We start from the raw sequence: 18,898 nt of genomic DNA on the forward strand, positions 1-18,898 counted from the left end.
ATTTGCTATACTTGAATGAATGTCTTAAGATAAAACTCATTTTATGCAAAGCATCAAAATCACATCAGTTTAGTGTATGAGTCCTGACTGTACTCTTTGGGTTTTATCTGAACCTTGACTTTTGTGTTGGTATAGTGGGCCGAAGAGGCTTTCATTACTGTGTCCTGACAAAAGTAGGTGCTGAGCAGAGGGGGTTTGCTTGCATCATAGCAAGTTGGGCAGGCCGGCTGAAGAAAAGCCACTTTCTTAATGGATTGAGTTGGCTCTCCCAAACTGTTTCTTCAGCTTGCAGCTTATCAGTTCCTCCTGGCTATCCTTGTAGTGACAAAAACAAATCACCAGTGTTTGGTCAAAAAGTTGAAGCCTTTCTCTTTGCTCTGGGTTGCTTCAGCTATAACTCAAACCAGTGGCATCTCTAGGTTGCAGAACTGCAGCATGAACTTTGTAGTGATACCTGTCTCCCATTTACTTTCAAAGTGTATTTGAGTGTGTAATCCTGAAACATCTGCAGGTGTTAGATCCTGGCTCTGAGATTGTATCTCTTCCTTTTGGATATTGTGGCAGCTGATCTCAGTGGAGGTGCCTGAGATTATAGTTCTGGGCTTGAATGGAAGGGATCTGGGGATACAGGATCTTCTTAGCAATTGGGGTTTCATTTTGTGTTTTTTCTCCTTGTTATGCCATCAATTTCTGAGCTCTTTTGTCTAGCAGATCTCTCTTGCGTAACTTTTGCATGCAAGCTTTCTCCTGGTGGAGATGAAAGGCATTGGGCAGGATAGCAGAAGGCTTTTCATTTTCTAGATGATTGGGAAGTTCAAATACAAGTTTATATTGTACATAGGGTTTTTTCCTCATGAATTTTTAAATTGTTCATGCATACAAGATGTTAGGGCCATGTTCACTGCTGAGCCACTACTTGTCATTTGTGTCTGGAAGAGCTTCCATTGTCTAGAGAGGCTGATGCAGGTCTGGCTGTCTGACTAGAGCTCTAGTTAATGTGTGAAGGAGACTTAATGAGAGGAACTAGCAACTGGGAGCATCAGGTGTATTGAGTCATACTTGGCACCCGCTCATTTCTGTTGCTTTTAGAGTAGGCTGTTCTTGTGATTACATTCATATGAACTTTTTCCTGTATGTTGCTAGGGTCCCTAGCTAATTTACTCCTTCCTGATGAGATTGGCACTCATGGATCACTAAGATATAACAGCTGGGATTAACTTAATTCCAGCAATATGCAATCTGAGAACAAACTGGCTCTTCCAGATCTACATGGCCTCCTCAGAGTTGCAAGTAGGTACTGAACTTAATTAGCACCATTGCAAGTAGTTCCTTTCCTGGTCATGCTTTCTTAGCATGGTATAACTCATGATTCCTCCTGAATATTGCATGGAAAGAGTCAGATAACTCCTAGAAATGGAAGTGACACAGAGTCAATGTGAGAAAATATTTTGGAACCACAGATTGCTCCCTCTCTTATCCAGTGACTGTCAGGGATTAGAGGAGCAGTTGAGAAAGAACTAATCAGGTCAATCAACTCAGAAGAATGCACTAGAACCTCCCAACATATTTATAAGTTATTTCTTTGCTATGATAGTTTTTAATGACTCCTAACTATACCTTGACATTACCAGGCATCATCTGTGGGGAAAAGTAACACTGACAGCACTAGACAAATAAACCACTTGTGCTCAGAGTGATAAACAGCCATTTACGTTTTGCTAAACACCCATTACAGAGATTTTGCAAGAAGACTCTAACTATTGCTGGAATGTAGGAACAAACTATTAACCTCTTATATCTAGAGAAACATGAGTGTAGGGACTTCAGACTCCTCTACCTCTCTGTTCTGTAATGCCTCTAAGAAAAGATAAATGCCTCTGATTTTAGTCCACTGCTGTTAAAAGTATAAAGCTCTTTGAGGTCACTTCTCCTTAGATGTGTTATATATTTGTAGTGACAGCATAGTGTAAGGCGTCAGCTGGAACTAACTCTGTGTGATTGTTGTTTTGCAAGTTTGAATACATTTTGAATGTTCCCAAGGGCTTATGCAGTCTATCTGTGATGTTGAGGTTTTCCCTCTGAGCCTTTACAACTACTTTTTAAAATATTTTTCTCCTCGTATTTGATGCACTGAATTCTTTTGAGAGGATAGGTTACTGGCAAAAGTGGAGAGAAAATTCTGAAAGAATTTTTGAAATTACATTTTTTGACAGTTTCTGGTAATTGTTAAATTGGAAGTTAATTGATCATGTTTCATGTCCTTCCACTGGTATACCTAGTCAGTAGTTAGGGTGCCATTTAAGTTGTTCAAGTGGCTAATGTCCTGCTGATTCATATTCTGTGTAGGGTTGGCTCAGTGTCATTGGACATGAAAGGAAGTACCAGTTAAAATGAAAGATTCTTACCCCTATAATATTTTCAGGGTATTCCTTTGCCCAAGTTATTTTCTGCATTTCCTTCCAAGAAATTATTAAACTTTTTGCGTGGTAAGACTCCTGTGATTGAGTCATAGATATCTAAATTGTTATAAATACATATATTGTTCCCAAATATTTCAGGTTTTTTTTAAGGTTTATAATGGAATTAAAGCCTCTCGGAGCCTTGCCAATCTCTAATAATTTGCTGAGATGCTTTACCACTTGGGTTTCCGTCATTTATGAATGAGAGATTGCATGGTGGGACTGTTTGCTCCATTCTGACCAGTTGTGGTTCTGTGGCACACCCAGTGTGTTGCCTGTATGGACATAAGATATACTGCAAATAGGGAAGAAGAGGGTGGTAGAGAAATTTCAGGATCAGCACATTGGGAGAGTTAACTTTCCTTTTGCTTTGCATGTCCCCACCATGCCTTCCCATGCACATGCACATACTTCTTTGCTTCAGAGTGGTGGCAGCAGAAACCTTCTTTGTATTAAATGAAAGCCAGACTGAACCCAGCCTTATGCTAAAATTTCACCCCAAATAGTGTTGACAAAAGGTGCTAGACCTATTCAGAGAGTTAGGTTTAGCTGTAGTTCTTGTCCTCATGAAACTGGATATTAACTGAATATATAAGGTACAGGCATAGCAGAGGCTCTCGCCTAAAGCCAGAGGAGTGATTGGGCAGCATTAGTGTCAATCTTGCAGCCAGAAAAATTCATCTTTCCTTCAGTGCATGTAAACTCTGGGTATAACAAAATAAATGTCTCCTGTACTAGCTTGGTCAAATGCACAAATCATGTCATGTTAATAAGGGGGTTGACACTGTCAGGAAGGAAATTGGTAACTGGCGCAAACAAAGCCATGGTAAGGAGGTTTAGGCATTTCCCTGCAGTCTTGCAATTTGACTTTATAAGTAGTTCCCAGTATTTGCTCGGGGTGAGAGGACTACAGGAGAAACGTGTCCTCATGCTTTCTTTTTCAGAGGAGATCTGTCAAGTCATGTGCATTGGAGATACAACCTGTTTCTCTCTGTATGTCGGCTTATGGAGAAATGGAAGTGTCCAGGCTTCCTCCTGCTGAGGGGACCTCAGTATTCATGTTTAATAACTGTGACTGGGGAGGGCTTGAGCTGAATCACTGCTGTGACGAGAGGCACCTGCAGAGAATGTGGGTGACTTAGTACAATTACTTGTTCAGGGGAAACTTGATTTCCTCCCTGTTACTTCATGGTATGGTGCCAGCGATGGGGCTGTAGCAGACATCTGCAGTGAACACAGGCGACGAGCATATGAAGGATTTTTGACAAATCTCTCTGTATAAAGACCAAAAGAATCACGGTAATTTTGGTAAGGGCAAGCTCTCTTTCTCTATCAACTTTATGTTTAAAATCCACCTGTTTCTTTAGGGATCGTTCTGTAAGGGGTTATGCTGTAAACATCCATACCATTTTAAAAATACATTCCAAAATAATAACTTGGAAAAGGTGGCCGTCTTTACTGTGGTGCAGAAGGTTGCTGGTCATTGTACAGCAGAGCTGCCGGTCAGCTGAAGATCGTAGACCGGAACTTAATCAGGACCAGTCTTCCTGGGTGACAACGCAGACTTGTGGTTGGTGGTTTTGATGTCTGGTGCTGAGAATATTTTTATGGATGTTGGTCGGTGGATTAGCTAAATAAATATTGGTAAATAGGGACACAGGTCCATAGGCTTTGCTGAAGCAGTTAATGTTTTATGCAGTTTCTCAGAATAGAGGATTCTCTCACAAATATTTTATATTTTTTCAGTGGTAGTATTGCTGAAAGCAGCTGCCAGGTAGAACTAGATTAAATGTTTTCATTTGAACAGTTTATTAGCTGAGTAGTGCAGATTTATGTTGATTGCATCTATTTGTGAATTTAGTTTGAAATTGTCAAGTGTTTATGGAAAAGGAAATTGCAAGCATAAAAATATTAAGGCATTTAATATTAAAATATTTTGACTTTTCATTTTTAACAATGTCTCGGTGTTTAATTTATTCTAATATGATCCCCTTTCCCAGTCAGTGAAAACTAAAACTTCTGGTTACCAGTGAAACAAAATGTTTTCATAGAACGTTGTAGGTTGGAAAGGGGCCTCTGGAGATCTGTAGTCCAACTTGCTGCTCAAAACAAGGTCAGCTTTTTAACATTTTTCTTACTTTTCATTTTTTTGGTCACTTTGGACCTCCTTCTACAACTGCAGCCTTTCAAAGGTAGTTGAAGGTGTTCTTGCATCGGCAGTGGCTGGCTCCCTCAGTACATTTGGATGCAGCCTTTCCGGTCCCATGAATTTATATATGTCAGAAACTCTGGGGGCCCGAGGGCAGACCTTTGCATTGAATGCCACAGCAAAGGCGGCATTGACTGAATATATCAGCCCTTTTCAGCTTTGAATTAAAAAAAAAAACTCCATGCAGAACTGTTTCTGGGTTGTTTTTTGGGGGGCAATTTTTGGTCCAAAAAACATGATGCTTTCAGATTGGCCTGAAGTGATTTCCTTTTCCTTCCTCTCTTTCCAATTTGTTCACTGAACCAAAAAAGCCTCCTGTTCTTTGTGTTCCTCAGATGCCAAATACGATCTGTGCTGTGGCAGCACCTCTGTGGTCCAATTCTTGTTCCACACGTGCGTTTGCATATAGTATCAATAGTCACCTTAATGTCATAATCTGATACAGGTGGTGTTACATTCTGTCAGCTAGAATTATTCAGCAGGTAATCAGATGTGGGTTACGGAAGAGGAAACTCACAGAAAAGGTGCATTTTCACATTCCATTTGTTTATATGCTGAAGGGGTATTTCTTTATGTGTTGGTGAGAGAGCAGATGTTTTATGCATCATTTCTGACTATGTGGCTATTGCTTAGTTGACTATAAATATAAAAGACTAAATTTGCTGATCCAGATGGTTGTCCTAGATTGGTGTTCTGATACAAATAGTCTTTTTATTGCTTTTTGCATGAAACCATGTGCCTGCATTTGACACATCATTAAAAGTCAGCATCGGTATAAGACTAGAAGCTGTTTTGCTTTGTGCTGCTAGTGATGTTGAGTGAGAAATGAGAAATCTTTAATTCCAACTCATCATGGTAGTACTTGGCAATTCTTTTACTCTACCTGCTTGAAATGACTAGAGTGACATTAAGTGATATTAGAAGCGACCCAGCTGCCTGCAGGCTTGTACAGATGGCTTGGATTATAGGTAAAACTTCATTTACCTATTTGATATTAAGAATGCTTTGTGTTATACAAACGTTTAGCAACCTTAAAACTGGACTTGGGAGTGAAGGAAAGACAACGCATCTATAAACATTTTGCTTCCTGTGTAATTGGGGATGAAATATAGCAGTGCTGTGTCATTTACTGAGACTTTGAATTTACATACCTTTCTGCCTGATTTCCCAGAGTCAGGTGCTTTATAGCTCCCGCTCAGCACCTCGGAAAATCAAGCTGCCGTTGGCTTCGCGCGGACGGCGTTTATTAGAACGGAACAGAACTGCTGCAATTCGAGATGCCGTCGGTTGGCCTCTGCGCTGAGAAGGGGTCGGAACGCGGCCGATTTCCTCCTCTTCCCGCAGGAACAGCCAAAAGCAGCGATGGGAGGCCGGGGCCCCGTCCATGTCCGGGAGGGGCGTGACGGGGGTTAACGGCGGGCCGCGCGCCGCCGGCAGCCCGGAGGCGGTCGCTAGGGGGCGACACAGCGGAGGCCCCTGTCGCGGCGGGCGCGTGCGAGGGGCGCGCGGGGCGGGTTCCTGTGGGTGATGGCGTACGGCGGCGTCAGAGGGCACGCGGCTGCGGCTGCGGTTGTTTGGGGCTGGCGGCGGCTGGTGTTTGACGAGCAGCCGCGCAGGTCGGTTTCAGGCTGGCTTCCCTCTCCGTGCCGGCCTTCCCCCTCACCTTCTGGTGCGGGCCAGATGGGGGCAGGGAGGGTGTTGAAGTCACGACTGCCCGCTAGGCACTGGAGTGCTTGACTAGCCTGCGTCATGGGTAGGAGATAGGAGACAGTTGGACGTTAAGACTCAGGCTGTGCTCCAGACCCACGTGTTCTTCTCACACAGATTAGTGTTTTTCGAAGTGTTCTTCCATGCTGAGAGTTCCTTTACCCACTCGGTGATAAATGCCAGGCTGTTGACTGGGGGAAATGTCCCTCCGGTACGGGCCATCCAGCTCCTCAGGCTGCTGGCTGGAAATGCCGTACTTGATGTAAGCTGGCAAACCAGTGAGGGGGTAGTTTAGACGCCTGTATCTAAAGCATTCATTACCAATACAGATTAAAAAAAAAAAACAACAAAACCAAAACACCCCAAACTTGGCCTGTGGTCCTGCAGGGTATTACACAGTGTTTTGTTTTAGAAGACCCTGGTGAGGACACACTACTATGACACCTGCAAACGAAAGCATTTCTTTCTATAAAAACCTGACTCTTGAAGAACCAATGCTTTGAAGATTTGAGAACAGGAGCCTTTTGAAGTCTAATCCTTATTCTCCAGGCTTGGCTGTTGCCTTGAATAATAAGTCAAATCCTTATTTTTCTTCATAATTAATGTTCTCAGGGGTGTGATGAGCTAAATGATGGCATTTGGTTTTCCTGACTGATTTTGTAATGGGATTGCAAATCTTAATGAATCATCCTAAGGTGCCTTACCCTTTTTCATTTAAAAACAAAACAAAAGCCGCCCCCCCCCAAAAAAAAAAAAAAAAAAAAAACCACAAACAAAAAAAACCAAACAAACAACATTCTGTGAGAGGAGTGCTTGTTGGCTTTGAAATCATGGGACTGTATAGAGTGTGAAACTCTTGCCCTGGATCGTAGTCTCGATCATCTGTACCATGGTCCATGTTAGCCCTCTAGTGCTGTGTCTTGGGAATCCATTTTACTCAACTAATTGACACTTGGGACTTGCTGATCTCGTCTAGCTATTGTAGTGTTTATCTTGTGCAGGTTCTAGGATCTATAGATACATATTTTAAAGAGAATCTGTAAATATTTTCCTACTGTCATAGTTTTTAAATAATATATCAGTGATGGTATGGACTGTATAAATGTTAGTGATGTTACAGCGTTGTTCATCATAGGATCTGGATGCTTTCTAAACCTGTATGGATTAATTCTCACAGTGCTCTTCTGAACAACAGAAATGAGAGAAATATTGGTTTGCTCAGCATTGCAGCACACCAGCTGTTCACTGGCTTGAAATAAAGATAACGTGGGGAGAAGACACAGGAAGAGAGGTGTGTATAATCTACCTACCTGTAAGAAGCACTACCTCCACTAACAGACAACCAGAGAAGGAAATAAAGAGGCTGTGGGAGTTTTGTGTTGCTTTTTGTGTGTGCCTTTGAAAAAGCAACACACAAGTAACGTTTTCTCAGAGCAAAAGGATGTCTTTCCAAATTTGCATTGGAAAATAAAGTATGCTTGTCAACAAAGTTGTTTTCAACAGGAGATGAAATTGCTAGAGAGATGTCTGTGACCAGCTTATGCCATTAATTAAATTCTACTGTTTTTACAAATTAGCCGGAGGCCAACATATATTATTGCTTGATAGTCAAACAGCCTTTTTGCTTAAATGTTTCTGGAGCAGCTTGAACTAATATGTAATCCTAATACAACTAGATTTTTTTTTTCTTTAGAAACTTTACAATTCTGGGTACTACTACTACTATATTAAGTGTGGTGTATAAGAATTGATAACTCTTGTAACCAAGACAGCTGATGAACGTGCACAGACATCAACTGATGTCAGGAGCTATAAAGTCAACATTGTCTGTCCTTCTGCTAAATTCATTATTTTACTCTGACATCGCTGTCAGAGCTCTGGTCTTTTTAAAATGAGCATTAACTGCTCTGTGCTGGGCAAGAAAAGGAGACCCCCAAACACTAGTGGTACCTTTCCAGGAATAAGTCTCCTTCCTGGTGGGAAGAGATCCACTGGCTTTCTGTTTTTATTTCTTCTGATCTATGGCTGTTTTAGGATGATTCCTTCCAATTAATTCTCTGGTGTAATCCTACCTAATTTTAGTGATACTAGAATTATATGTAGATGTTGTATGAAATATACAGGGGTTGTATGAAGGTATACATATGAAATGGAGTGACTCGGGAGCTGTGTTTGAGAAGAGGAATGGCATCACTTTGGATAATAAACACTGTCATTGGGAGCTCTGGGGGCAGAGAGGTGTGGATATCTTTAAAGCCACATGTGCTTAGCCTTATCATTCTCTCCCCTTCTTCTCTGAGGGCATTTTTTCCTTTACACGCTCCTTAGCTGACCCAAAAGCCGTGCATTTAAATCTGAATTTCAGAGGAGTTCTCAATATTTGCCTCAGGTGTCATCTTTATCTGTAAATCCTCAACTATCCTTCAGTCTGCACTGTTGATTGCTCAGCTTTCCAGAAGCAATTTCCTTGATAGCTCCTTAAGATGAATGAGTCTCTTGCATGCAGGCCTATGTATTACTTGTCATCCTTCTCATCTGGGTTTCTCAGTTCAGGTAAAAGGAACCAGTGTGTGCTACCAGTAGACTGGAGATTGGTGGTGTCTGTAAAGCAGCTGAGGAGGATTTTTATCAGTGGATACAGATCTTGTTGCCGTGGCTCAGATGGGTTTCTGCTAGCAGGGTCCCAGTTCTCTTGGGAGTATGCAAAAGAACTGCTGAGAGGTTTTTGGAAATAGAAGGGTTAATTGGCATTAAACAAATTTTTTCAGCCAGACTTTTAAGCAGCTTCTTGGCTGTTGGATGTGTCTTACTCTTTAAAGTCAGTAGTCAGTGCAGATCTGGCTTCCAAATTCCAGTTGGGTTATCCAGTTGTGCAAAGTTTGCTAAAGGTAAACACTTATTCAAGAGGGACCAAACTTTTGCTGTGACACTTTTGGAAAGGCAACTTTGTCTCAGTTTCTGCCTCAAAATGGGGAATACTGCTGATCACAGCCTTACTTTGAGGATGCATTAGCATTGTAATGTCCTGGAAAAATTAGGAATTCTGTAAATGCTAAGATATGAATGAAGGGCTTTAGAGGATGGCAACCAAAGAGAAGGGTTTAACTTAGAGCTCGAGAAGAGAGAGGGCAAGGAGGCATTTGGAGAGACTGTTTTATGTCTGTAGCCCTTGTATAGGTCAGTTCAGTGAAACTTTCCCATAAAGTGTTTTTACTGGGTCATACTTGTTATCTGGTATGTAACCTGTATGGTCATTACTGAAATGTGGCTTACCTTAAATAGGTAAAATATATACCAATTGTCTATGAATGAAATATCATGAGGAATTTTGGTCAGGTTAGTATCATCTGTGTTGCCACATGGTCACTATCTTGTGCTAACCATCCCTCTTTAAGGGACAGGACAATAGTCAATGACTCTTCAAAAGGTAACAGCAGCTAAGGTCTATTTTATGTGGAAAACAACTCTTTGAGATGGTTAAGATATTAAATGCCTTCAACATTAAACACTCCAGTCTGCACGACTGGTCCCTCAGCTTTACAGAAGCATCTGATCCTTTCTCAACAGATCCTTAAGCAAAGTAAAGAGACCCTTACATGTAGGTCCAAGAGCCACTTACCGTCCTTCTCACCAGAGTTTCTCAGCTCAGGCAGAGGGGACCAATGTGCATTGCCAGTTACACACACACAGTTTACCAGTAACACCTAAAACCACAAGGTCTTTGCTTGCAAATTTTGGTTGCTGTTTATATTTAGTAGTACAATTTATATGCATCTGATGTTATTCCTCCCAGTATACACGGGGTTCTCAGTAGACTTATAAATACTGGCTAATATGCAATGGAGAATTTAAAAACTACTCAGCTGGCACCATAGATCAAAAAAAGGGTGGCAAACTTCAGAATGGAGGTAGCATTGCAAAAAGAGAACTAAACCTCAAGAGCATATTCAGTGTTTTGCACCCCCTGCAGAAGACTGGAATCCTGCTGGTTTTGTAATCATAGTTGAACATAATTTCTGTCATGCTGACTGTTATGCTCTTAGAGGGAGGTTGAAGTTAGTTCATGTAGTAGTCCTAGCAAGCAAGGAGATACGGATTAGTAAGATCTCAGGCCCTGGGGTGCCAGAAGGAAAGGTACCTTAAATGAGAGAGAAATTTAGGTCTTCTGAATATGTGATGCTGCTAGTCTTTGCCCTTGGTATCTCAATGAAAAACTGTTGGTAGCAGGACCATCTTATGTTATACCGTGCTGCTGGTGAGGACCGTGCAGTGTGTCCTGAACAACGGGGTTTTTTTCTTTAAATACAATATTTGGGACTGGAGCTTCAAAGATGGGTTTTTTTTCCTCTGACTTGACTGTCAAATGTGTGTTTGGGAAGAGGTGTCCCTTTCTTTGCCTCTTTGCTATTGTTTTCTGTATTCTGAAAGAGGGGGATGAAGATGCTGTCCTGTTGTTAGGAAGTGGTTCCTGATCCCTTCCTGAAAGACACAGATCTGCAGTTACTGTAAGGCACTGTATTGCCACATCTTGATGGATTTGTCTTGCTTTCTGATATCCTTGCTTTTCAGACTTAGATGAGAAGTAACTGCTATAATACTTAAAAAAACAAGGCACAAAAAACTCCATAACAATAATCAGATAATTCCAAAAGTTGAACAATTCCTTCCAATGAAGTAATAGAGGCAATTAGAGCATGAGAAAGCTCACCAAATGGGGCAGTACAGGCTTCTCCAGCCTGCTCTAATATAGATCCTTACTAACGTAACAGAAGCAAAGAGCTTTTGAGGGTACTTGTTTTAGAGACTCACACATTTAATTCATGTTTTTTCCCCTCTGAGAGATGTAGTTTGAAGCTCATCCAGGCAGTAAGCGGTCAAATTATTTCACTGCCATTATATACGTGCCTGCATAATACATGATACGGCTCACTCCAGTTGTCTCAGCCTCATCTCCAGCATCTTTTTCTCACTATCATTATGATTAATCCACTTGTTTTGTAGCATTTATGATGAGATTTGAAACTAAACTGGAAGAGAAACTCCAGTTTTCTTACTGTTGGTAGCACGGTCCGTCTGTTTCAAGTAAGATGCACTGAGGAATATTGAGAAGCCGTTTGGTTTTGGTACCTGTGCTGTTATATCTGCCCAGGAATAAACAGCAGAATTAAATTTCTGTGTCATGCGTGCATCTTGCTTTGATTAGCACTGGATCACTGGAAAGCCAATAAAATGTAAAGCTGTCTTAAAATAGGATCTCTTAACCTCTTTATTACTGTTGTGGCCTGCAAAAGTCTGTGCGTAATTGCTGTAATAGTTGATTAAAACTTCTGTCCTATGGTAAAACTTTGTGAGGTTTTGCATGTTTCTTGAGCTACAGATTCATTTCTTGAGTGGCAAACTGCATCCATTAAATGAATATACCTGAAGTAAGCAAGAATTTGCTGTTAAGGGGGCAAATCTGGGTTGAAGTTCTAGTGTTATTTTATTCATCGCTGAGGTGTAGTCATCCTCATAGCAAAATATATCAGCAGGTGAAACTCTGGAAAGCAACATTCCGAGTACTGTAATTTCTTTGTACTTTATAAAAGTTTCTAAGCAGCAGCTTTAGCGAACGTGGTTGTTTCCCTCTAGTGGCTGGTCTGTGTAGTCCCTGTAGCAGGAGCTGCTCCTGTGATTGCCTTGCTGCCTAGCTTACATTAAGTTCTCTTGAGCTTTGCTCTCTGAAAATGTAGTGTGTATAAATGTTTCCTTAGGCAAATTGTAGGTGAGTCACAATATAGCAGCTTCTGAGTTCTTAATAGCTATGCTGAAGCTTTTGTTGCCCTGATCTGTTAGGAACACAAATATATGGCATCCTGGCTAATCTGTAGTGTTTCATATACAGCCCTATCTAAAAACACAGGTAGAGCCAGTCTGACTGAAATCACTTTGAACTTAATTAAACTGTTGTAAATCTTGATTTTAAAAGCATGAATACGTGATTATTTTTTTTCATAATTCCATGTCCTTTTTTGACCTCCCCGCTGGTTGTGAATATAAAATCCCTTTCCTTAAAAGTGGAAATAGCTCCCCCAATAAAAATGGGAAACCATCTATTACCATTAAAAATGAATTGTATCTTGAGTAGATAATAATAAAAACCACCATTTTATTCTTAAACACTGAAAAGTTTTTCATTTAGCTTCAAGTCGAAACATTTTCAAGTTGAAATGTTTTCGAGGTCAGAATAAAATTTTCTTTGGAAGAACTGAAACATCCTTTCACTGAAATTGTAATATCCTATTTAAAAACTTTTAGGGGGGATAAATTTTTTCTGTTAACACAAATGTTTCTCTGATGTCTATTAAAAATGATTCGGCTGTAGAGATACACAGTAGTCATGTAGTCTCTAAAAGTGTTAAATTTCAGCAGCAGTGAAATTGAGGCAAACAAGGAGAATAACCCACTGCCCTTGATTGGAAAAGCCTAGACACAAATGAATTTATGCCAGGTGTGACCTGTACCACGTATGCAATCAAATAATCTCATTTTTTGTTCTTAATCACGAATTATATTCACATCAAGAGGAAGACACACAACATAATTTCTACACTAGGTCTTGTTCAAGAGCTTTATGAGCAAGCCACAATCATGCTGAATGCTGCCTGAGTCCATGTTGAGTCTTTGGCCAGGGTGTCTGTAAATGAAGCCAACAGTCATTCAATATGGTGCTACATGTATTTACCGCAAAAGCAAGGAACAAATTTTTTTTTTTTTTAAATAAGAGTTTTGGGTTTTTTTCCTTTTTGTAAAGGCATTTAAAAATAGATTCTTTCCAAACAGTTAAACCCAGCTTAACTTTCCTCCCCCCCCCCCAAGTTTATAGGGAGAGTAATGTGTGTTCCTGAGAGAACTGGTAGGGTGGTCTTGGTACTTTTCATTTATTTGCTAAGTTAATTTCATGCACTTGATTAGTTTGGCTGTTGGGGGGATTCTCACTTGCATTATGAGGCTACTTGATTCTGTGGGTATTTAAAGGATTTTGTCTGTGCACTCTTTATTGCTGCAGAAATGTAAATAATTCAACTTTTGCTTCTGGGTAGGCTGGTATAAATCTTGCTCAACTTTATTTATTTCCCAATGAAGCTGCTCTGTAAAGCCGTAAACATAACCTTCTGTAAGCCCTGCTAAAAGCATTTGTTTTGTAAGTGTATGTTACATTTTGTTTAACGTGGGGTAGTATGTGGAGGTGATCCTGTTCCTTGAGGAAATGGAAAGGTTGGTGCAGGTAAGGTCCCGAATGAAGGTATTGGCTACCTGTGGGGAAGTGCAACTGCTTATTCCTAGTTGGCAGCTAACATTTTCTTGAAAAGAGGGATTCTAAAACCTGTATATGAGCAAAACAAGTGTGTGTGTATGTGAATATGTGTTGATTTCACTGGGTTATATACATAAACATCTGCAATGTACTGAGAGTCTTGGGTTGCCAGTTGTTTCCTAGCAATTAACAATGCTCCTGGAGTTGGACAGTGGATCCCGGTCAAGAAAAAGACCTTCCTAAAACTTTGTCCATATTAGTGCTGCCTGAAAACACCCAACAAAATTTACACTACTGACTTATATTCAACCAAGGCCAAAAGATACTGAAGGTTTTCAGAGCAGTTGCCAGCTCTGCTTTTGAGCCATGCTCATGTTTTGATATCTGCTGTATGCTTTGTAGGAACGTGCTACATACTAGGAATCCACTAAGGTGTGTGAATAATTGGCAGCGTCTTTGTCCTTAAACCCATTTCTTCTCTCTTCCCCACCTCCCCCACTGAGTTCAATCCTGCCTGGATTGTGGCTGAATATCTTTGAACCTAGAATATCTTCTGCCTGTCTTTTGAAAAGACGATATATGGAAAAGAGAATTATGTGTTTAATATGGTAAGAGCTACAAAAAAATTCTGCCATATTGCATAACTATGTGTAATTATTTCATGTATATTACTAAATATATAGTCTATGTATAGACGACAATTAACTTCCAAAGCACTGTTAATATCATTGGGGATGAGAAACAGGTGGGCCACTGGCTTCATAACTTCCCTCCTCTGTGCACACTGTTGGGACTACAGTGGAGAATTCTGCTCTGCAGTTGTACTAGTCACATGTGAATATTCTGTAGGGGAATCCCTGAATAATGTCTAAACAGGGTGGATCAGTTTCTTGTAAGCTTTGAGAGAATTTGTCTAGCTTGTCTCGTGATTCATTCTCATGTTTCACAAATCTGTGTGCACACATTTTTCACAGTGAATCACAACTTCTGGTCATTTTGTAAAAGTGTAAGTAAAACCAACCAATGTCACCCCTCCTCACCCCTCCCCCTCCTCATTCCTCCCCCTCCCCCCCACACAAAAAAAAAAAAAAAGGAGAGGCAAAGAACCTTCCTCTTCCCATCCCTCCCCCTGTCTTGGGATTCCTGAGGGATTTTGGCCTATATAAAACACAGAAAACCATATCTTGCCACAGAACAAAGCTGAGATGGCAGCTGAGCCTTTAATTAAAAAGAAAAAAAAAAAGCAGATGAAACCTTTTTTATTGTTACTGAGGATCTTCTCTAAAAACCATTAGTGTATCACTGCAGAATTATTTATTGTTCTATTTGTAATGAGGAAGAGCCTTTTCCATTCTCATCAATCTGGCAGCGTCCTTTCTGGTCATCTCTTCTGCCACTTGGTAGACTCAAATGTTTGACCTCTTCTATAATGTTGGATAAGATATGCAATAATGAAGATAGCCTGGTTTCATGAAGGTCATTTAAATCATATAAATGGATTGGATAATGACAGCCTTTACCAAGGGTAAAAGCATGCTTTTTGATCCACCTGTGAGGAACTGGTGAGGAGATTAACCCTCGTTCTCCTTTGACTTTCATAGGAGGGAAATTGTGTGCTGTTCACCACTGAGGGTAGATAACAGCTGGTGTTTTCAGAGCTATTGTTTTAACTGCATCCCTCTGACCAGTTGTTTGTTTCAAATGAGCAAGTTCTTGGGGGCCAGATGTAAAGCAACTTAGCATTTTCAGAAGACATGAACTAGGTCTTGGTTCTTTATACTTTGGCATGTCTGTTCTTGGCACTTCTATATAGTCTGTTTGGGCCAAGCTACTGATTAGCAGCCGTGCACCTTTGATACAGAGATAATGACTGGGACATCCCAGGCAGGTTGGGTGGAGTTTTTCCGTATCTGAAAGCATATACTAGTTGTTTTTATGAACAATATGCACACAAGTTTCAACAAGGTGTCGAAGGATTTATGAGAACATGAGGAGGAGTTACCGCAGCTGAATCAAGTAATATTTGCTCAAGAAGCCTGAACTGCAGCCTGACTAATGTCCGGAATACGGGGATGCCCAAGGGATATTACACAACTGTGTTGAACAGAGCTGCTGCATAGAAAGTGTTGTATCGTCAGCAGAGCAAAGTTGGCACACCTGACCGTTCCTCTTGGCTGAGCACTCCATAGCTCTAGACCTGTGGAAGTTTTGGTTTGTTTGGTTTTTTTTTTAGTTATTTGCTGCCCCCTTCCCCCCACCCCCCATGCTTTCAGGTGACATCAGAAAGGCACACAGGTCCAGATGAACTCTTTTATCATCCTACCTGGGAGGTGGCTGTGTGGAACTATAGTTCCAACTGATGCATTATATTTTGATGTAGGCACTAATTTTGCTGGCCATCCAGAGACATCATTTTGTGATATGTGCTCTGGGATAAAATGTAGTCACTCACTGACGTAAATCTAGCATAACTTTCTTGGACTCTCTTTAATAGAGTTTTGCTTGCCTGGTTCCAAAGAACTTAAGCTTTCTGGCCATGATCTAGCTGCCTTGTACAGCTGGATTTACATTAGTGGTACAGTGTGACTTTGGCATGTGGGTGAGGAACTGCAGAGGTTATGGGTTTCTCCTGTTAAGGAGATATTCTCTGTAACTGCAATATATGACTCCTTGTCCTTTTAATCCAAGAATGGCTCTTTTATTTTTCAGGTCACTGTAGAAAAGCATTTTTTCCCTCTTGCTCTATGGTAAAATTGGCTTTATTTGAAATGGTATTAAACTCCTTTTTTAATTAATGTGAACTGCTTGATTCTAAGGAGAATTACAGAATATTAATTTTCCTTTGGTCTCCTTTCATAGGTTTTGCCTCCTAGACACGTTGTATCCCTGCTGAACAAGACATCACCTTCTTTGCCCTTGTTCCCCGTCAGTAGGAAGCAGTTACAGTGGTGTTGCTGATTAGGCAGCGTGCATACTGTGGGCTGTGTAAAGTCCCTGGATATTATTCCTACCCCTTCCTTCAGTTCTGTGCAATATGGTTCTCTCACTTGTCAGTCTGCACCATGAAACAGATCAGAGTGGGTACATCCCCTCATGCAGAGTTTTGCCTGAAGATGTGTACAACATTTGATTCTGTGTTATGTAACCAGTCCATTGACAGCTGGTCTAAAGAAATCGTGTTTGTTGGCTATTTGAATAAAAAGATGGATTTGCTTGTGTTGTACAGAGAGAAATAGTGGCATTAGTTTTACCAGCGCAGTAAGCTGAGCTGTGTCAGTGCCTCATGTTGTCCCCGTTGTGTCTCTTTCAGTATTTTCAATGTGTCTTAATTTTTCTTTCTTGGGTTCTCCTGTTGCCAGTTTGGGTAATGGGCCCAGACCTCATGTGCAACAAGTTCTGCTGTCCTTATTCTGCATTTCTCTGATACACCTGTGTCAAAAAACACTCTAGTACTGTACTAAAGTTGGCATAGATGCTTTTAATTTAGCACACACCATTATTCAATTTCACTTACCATTTGGCATGAGTGAGGTGTCCCAGTCCTATAATCTGAACAATTACTGTTTGAAGTAATTGCCTATCAACTGTGATGGGTGAGAAGCAAAACTGGACAAATATGGGTAGCACTAGTGCTGTTTTCCCAGGAGCATTGTTTGCAAGGGCAACTGTGGTTTTACCCTTTGGAGAAGAAAGGGCTCGTCTTCCCCTTTTGACTTGTAACTCAGGGGGCAAAGTAAGCACCTTACCAGGCTGCTTTGCCAAAGAACCTTAGATCATTCAGCCAGGTTGGTGAGTGGTTGTCTTTCTGTGGTTTTAAATTTAAAAAATAAATTAAAAAATTGGGGTGGAGGTGGGGTTTGAGGTTTTGGGGTGTTTGGTTTGGGTGTTAGGTTTAGCTGTGGTTTTTGGGTGGGGTTTTGTTTTTGTTGTTTTTTGGGTTTTGTTTTTTTTTTTGACTGAAAGACTGAAATCAGCCTGGTGTTCGATAACTACGTGTTGAGAGACCAGTGTGATTAACTTTTAAAAGAATCCCAAGCACCTTGTGGCAATTGTAAATCCAGATTCTTAGGAGAGGAAAAGTCTGCTGTAATGTCTCCATTCTAGAGGCATTTCTGTCACCAGCTTATTTTCTAAAACTGCAGTGCCCAGTACGGTGTGATGTCTGGGAATGAATACCATAGCACAAGAGAGATTTCTACCCCTGTTTTAAATGCATGGCACCTCTGGGCTCCATGGAGGAAGGCACTTCACTGCGTGGAAGAGTTTGTGACCCTGACTTCCCTCTGAGCTGGAAAAGTGGAGGTGTGAGGGTTGATTACAGGTCATAAAACACCTACACAATCTACTAGTCTGTATGACACCAGGTTGATTTTGGTGACTTTTCCTATTGAGCAAATACTAAACTAATTGGGGGTCTGACTTTAACTGTCGTACCTATCACCATCCCCAGGCAAGGGACCTGAAACTCTTTATGCTGGGCAGAAACTCAATGACAACGAGTGGCACACTGTCCGGGTAGTTCGGCGAGGAAAGAGCCTCAAGCTGATGGTGGATGATGATGTTGCTGAGGGTAAGTGTGATGTATGAGTGGTTTTTGTCATTATCTTTGTATCTCTGTTCACAGCCTCTTCTTTGCCATTACACCCTGGTTTTGTGTGTATCTTCCTCCATCCTTCCTGTTACTTCCTACGTATTCAGTGTTACTGTGTTGAAAACTAACTTCTGAGAAACTAACTGTTCTTAGCCAGCTCCAGAAACTTCTGGACAACTATGATGATATGAAATGTGGTATTAGGGAACAGATGAGCTTGTATATACCCAAGAATGTAGAGGTGCTAAGCAGCACTCTTTCTTGTGCCAGGCTCTGTTTGGGGCACGCTGTGAGTATACCTCATTCCTGAGCTGCAAATGTGGTGGTTTTCAGTGCTGTGGAACCAAAACCAAGGCTCTCTAAACCTTTACTGTGCACAAATTTTCCTTGATGGTAAACCTGCATTTAATACATGTGTTAGAGAATATGGATTTCTGTCTCTGCTGTGTTGGGTTGTGGGTTTTTTGCTCGGAGCCATCCAGAAGAAAAAACAAAAAGAGCAGTTTGTTCCCAACTTGGTTTCAGAGGTTAGAGAGGACCCTAACTCACCAGAGTATATCATATATAATATATAGAGTGTCAGTCTTTTTTTTTTTTTCTTTTTTCTTTTCCCTTTCCTGCATTTCCTGACAGAT

General features: G+C 40.9%; 1 protein-coding gene across 1 annotated transcript in view; it reads left to right on the plus strand.

Moving 5' to 3' along the window:
• NRXN3 (neurexin 3) overlaps positions 1 to 18,898 on the plus strand; it is a 1,044,813-nt gene that overhangs the window by 457,905 nt on the left and 568,010 nt on the right. Inside the window, exon 13 of the mRNA XM_075103635.1 lies at positions 18,123 to 18,242. Coding sequence (XP_074959736.1) covers positions 18,123 to 18,242 — 120 coding nt within the window. The remainder of the gene's footprint in view (positions 1 to 18,122; positions 18,243 to 18,898) is intronic.

The sequence above is a fragment of the Phalacrocorax aristotelis genome, chromosome 9 (genome assembly GCF_949628215.1).
Source record: "Phalacrocorax aristotelis chromosome 9, bGulAri2.1, whole genome shotgun sequence".
NCBI lineage: Eukaryota > Metazoa > Chordata > Aves > Suliformes > Phalacrocoracidae > Phalacrocorax > Phalacrocorax aristotelis.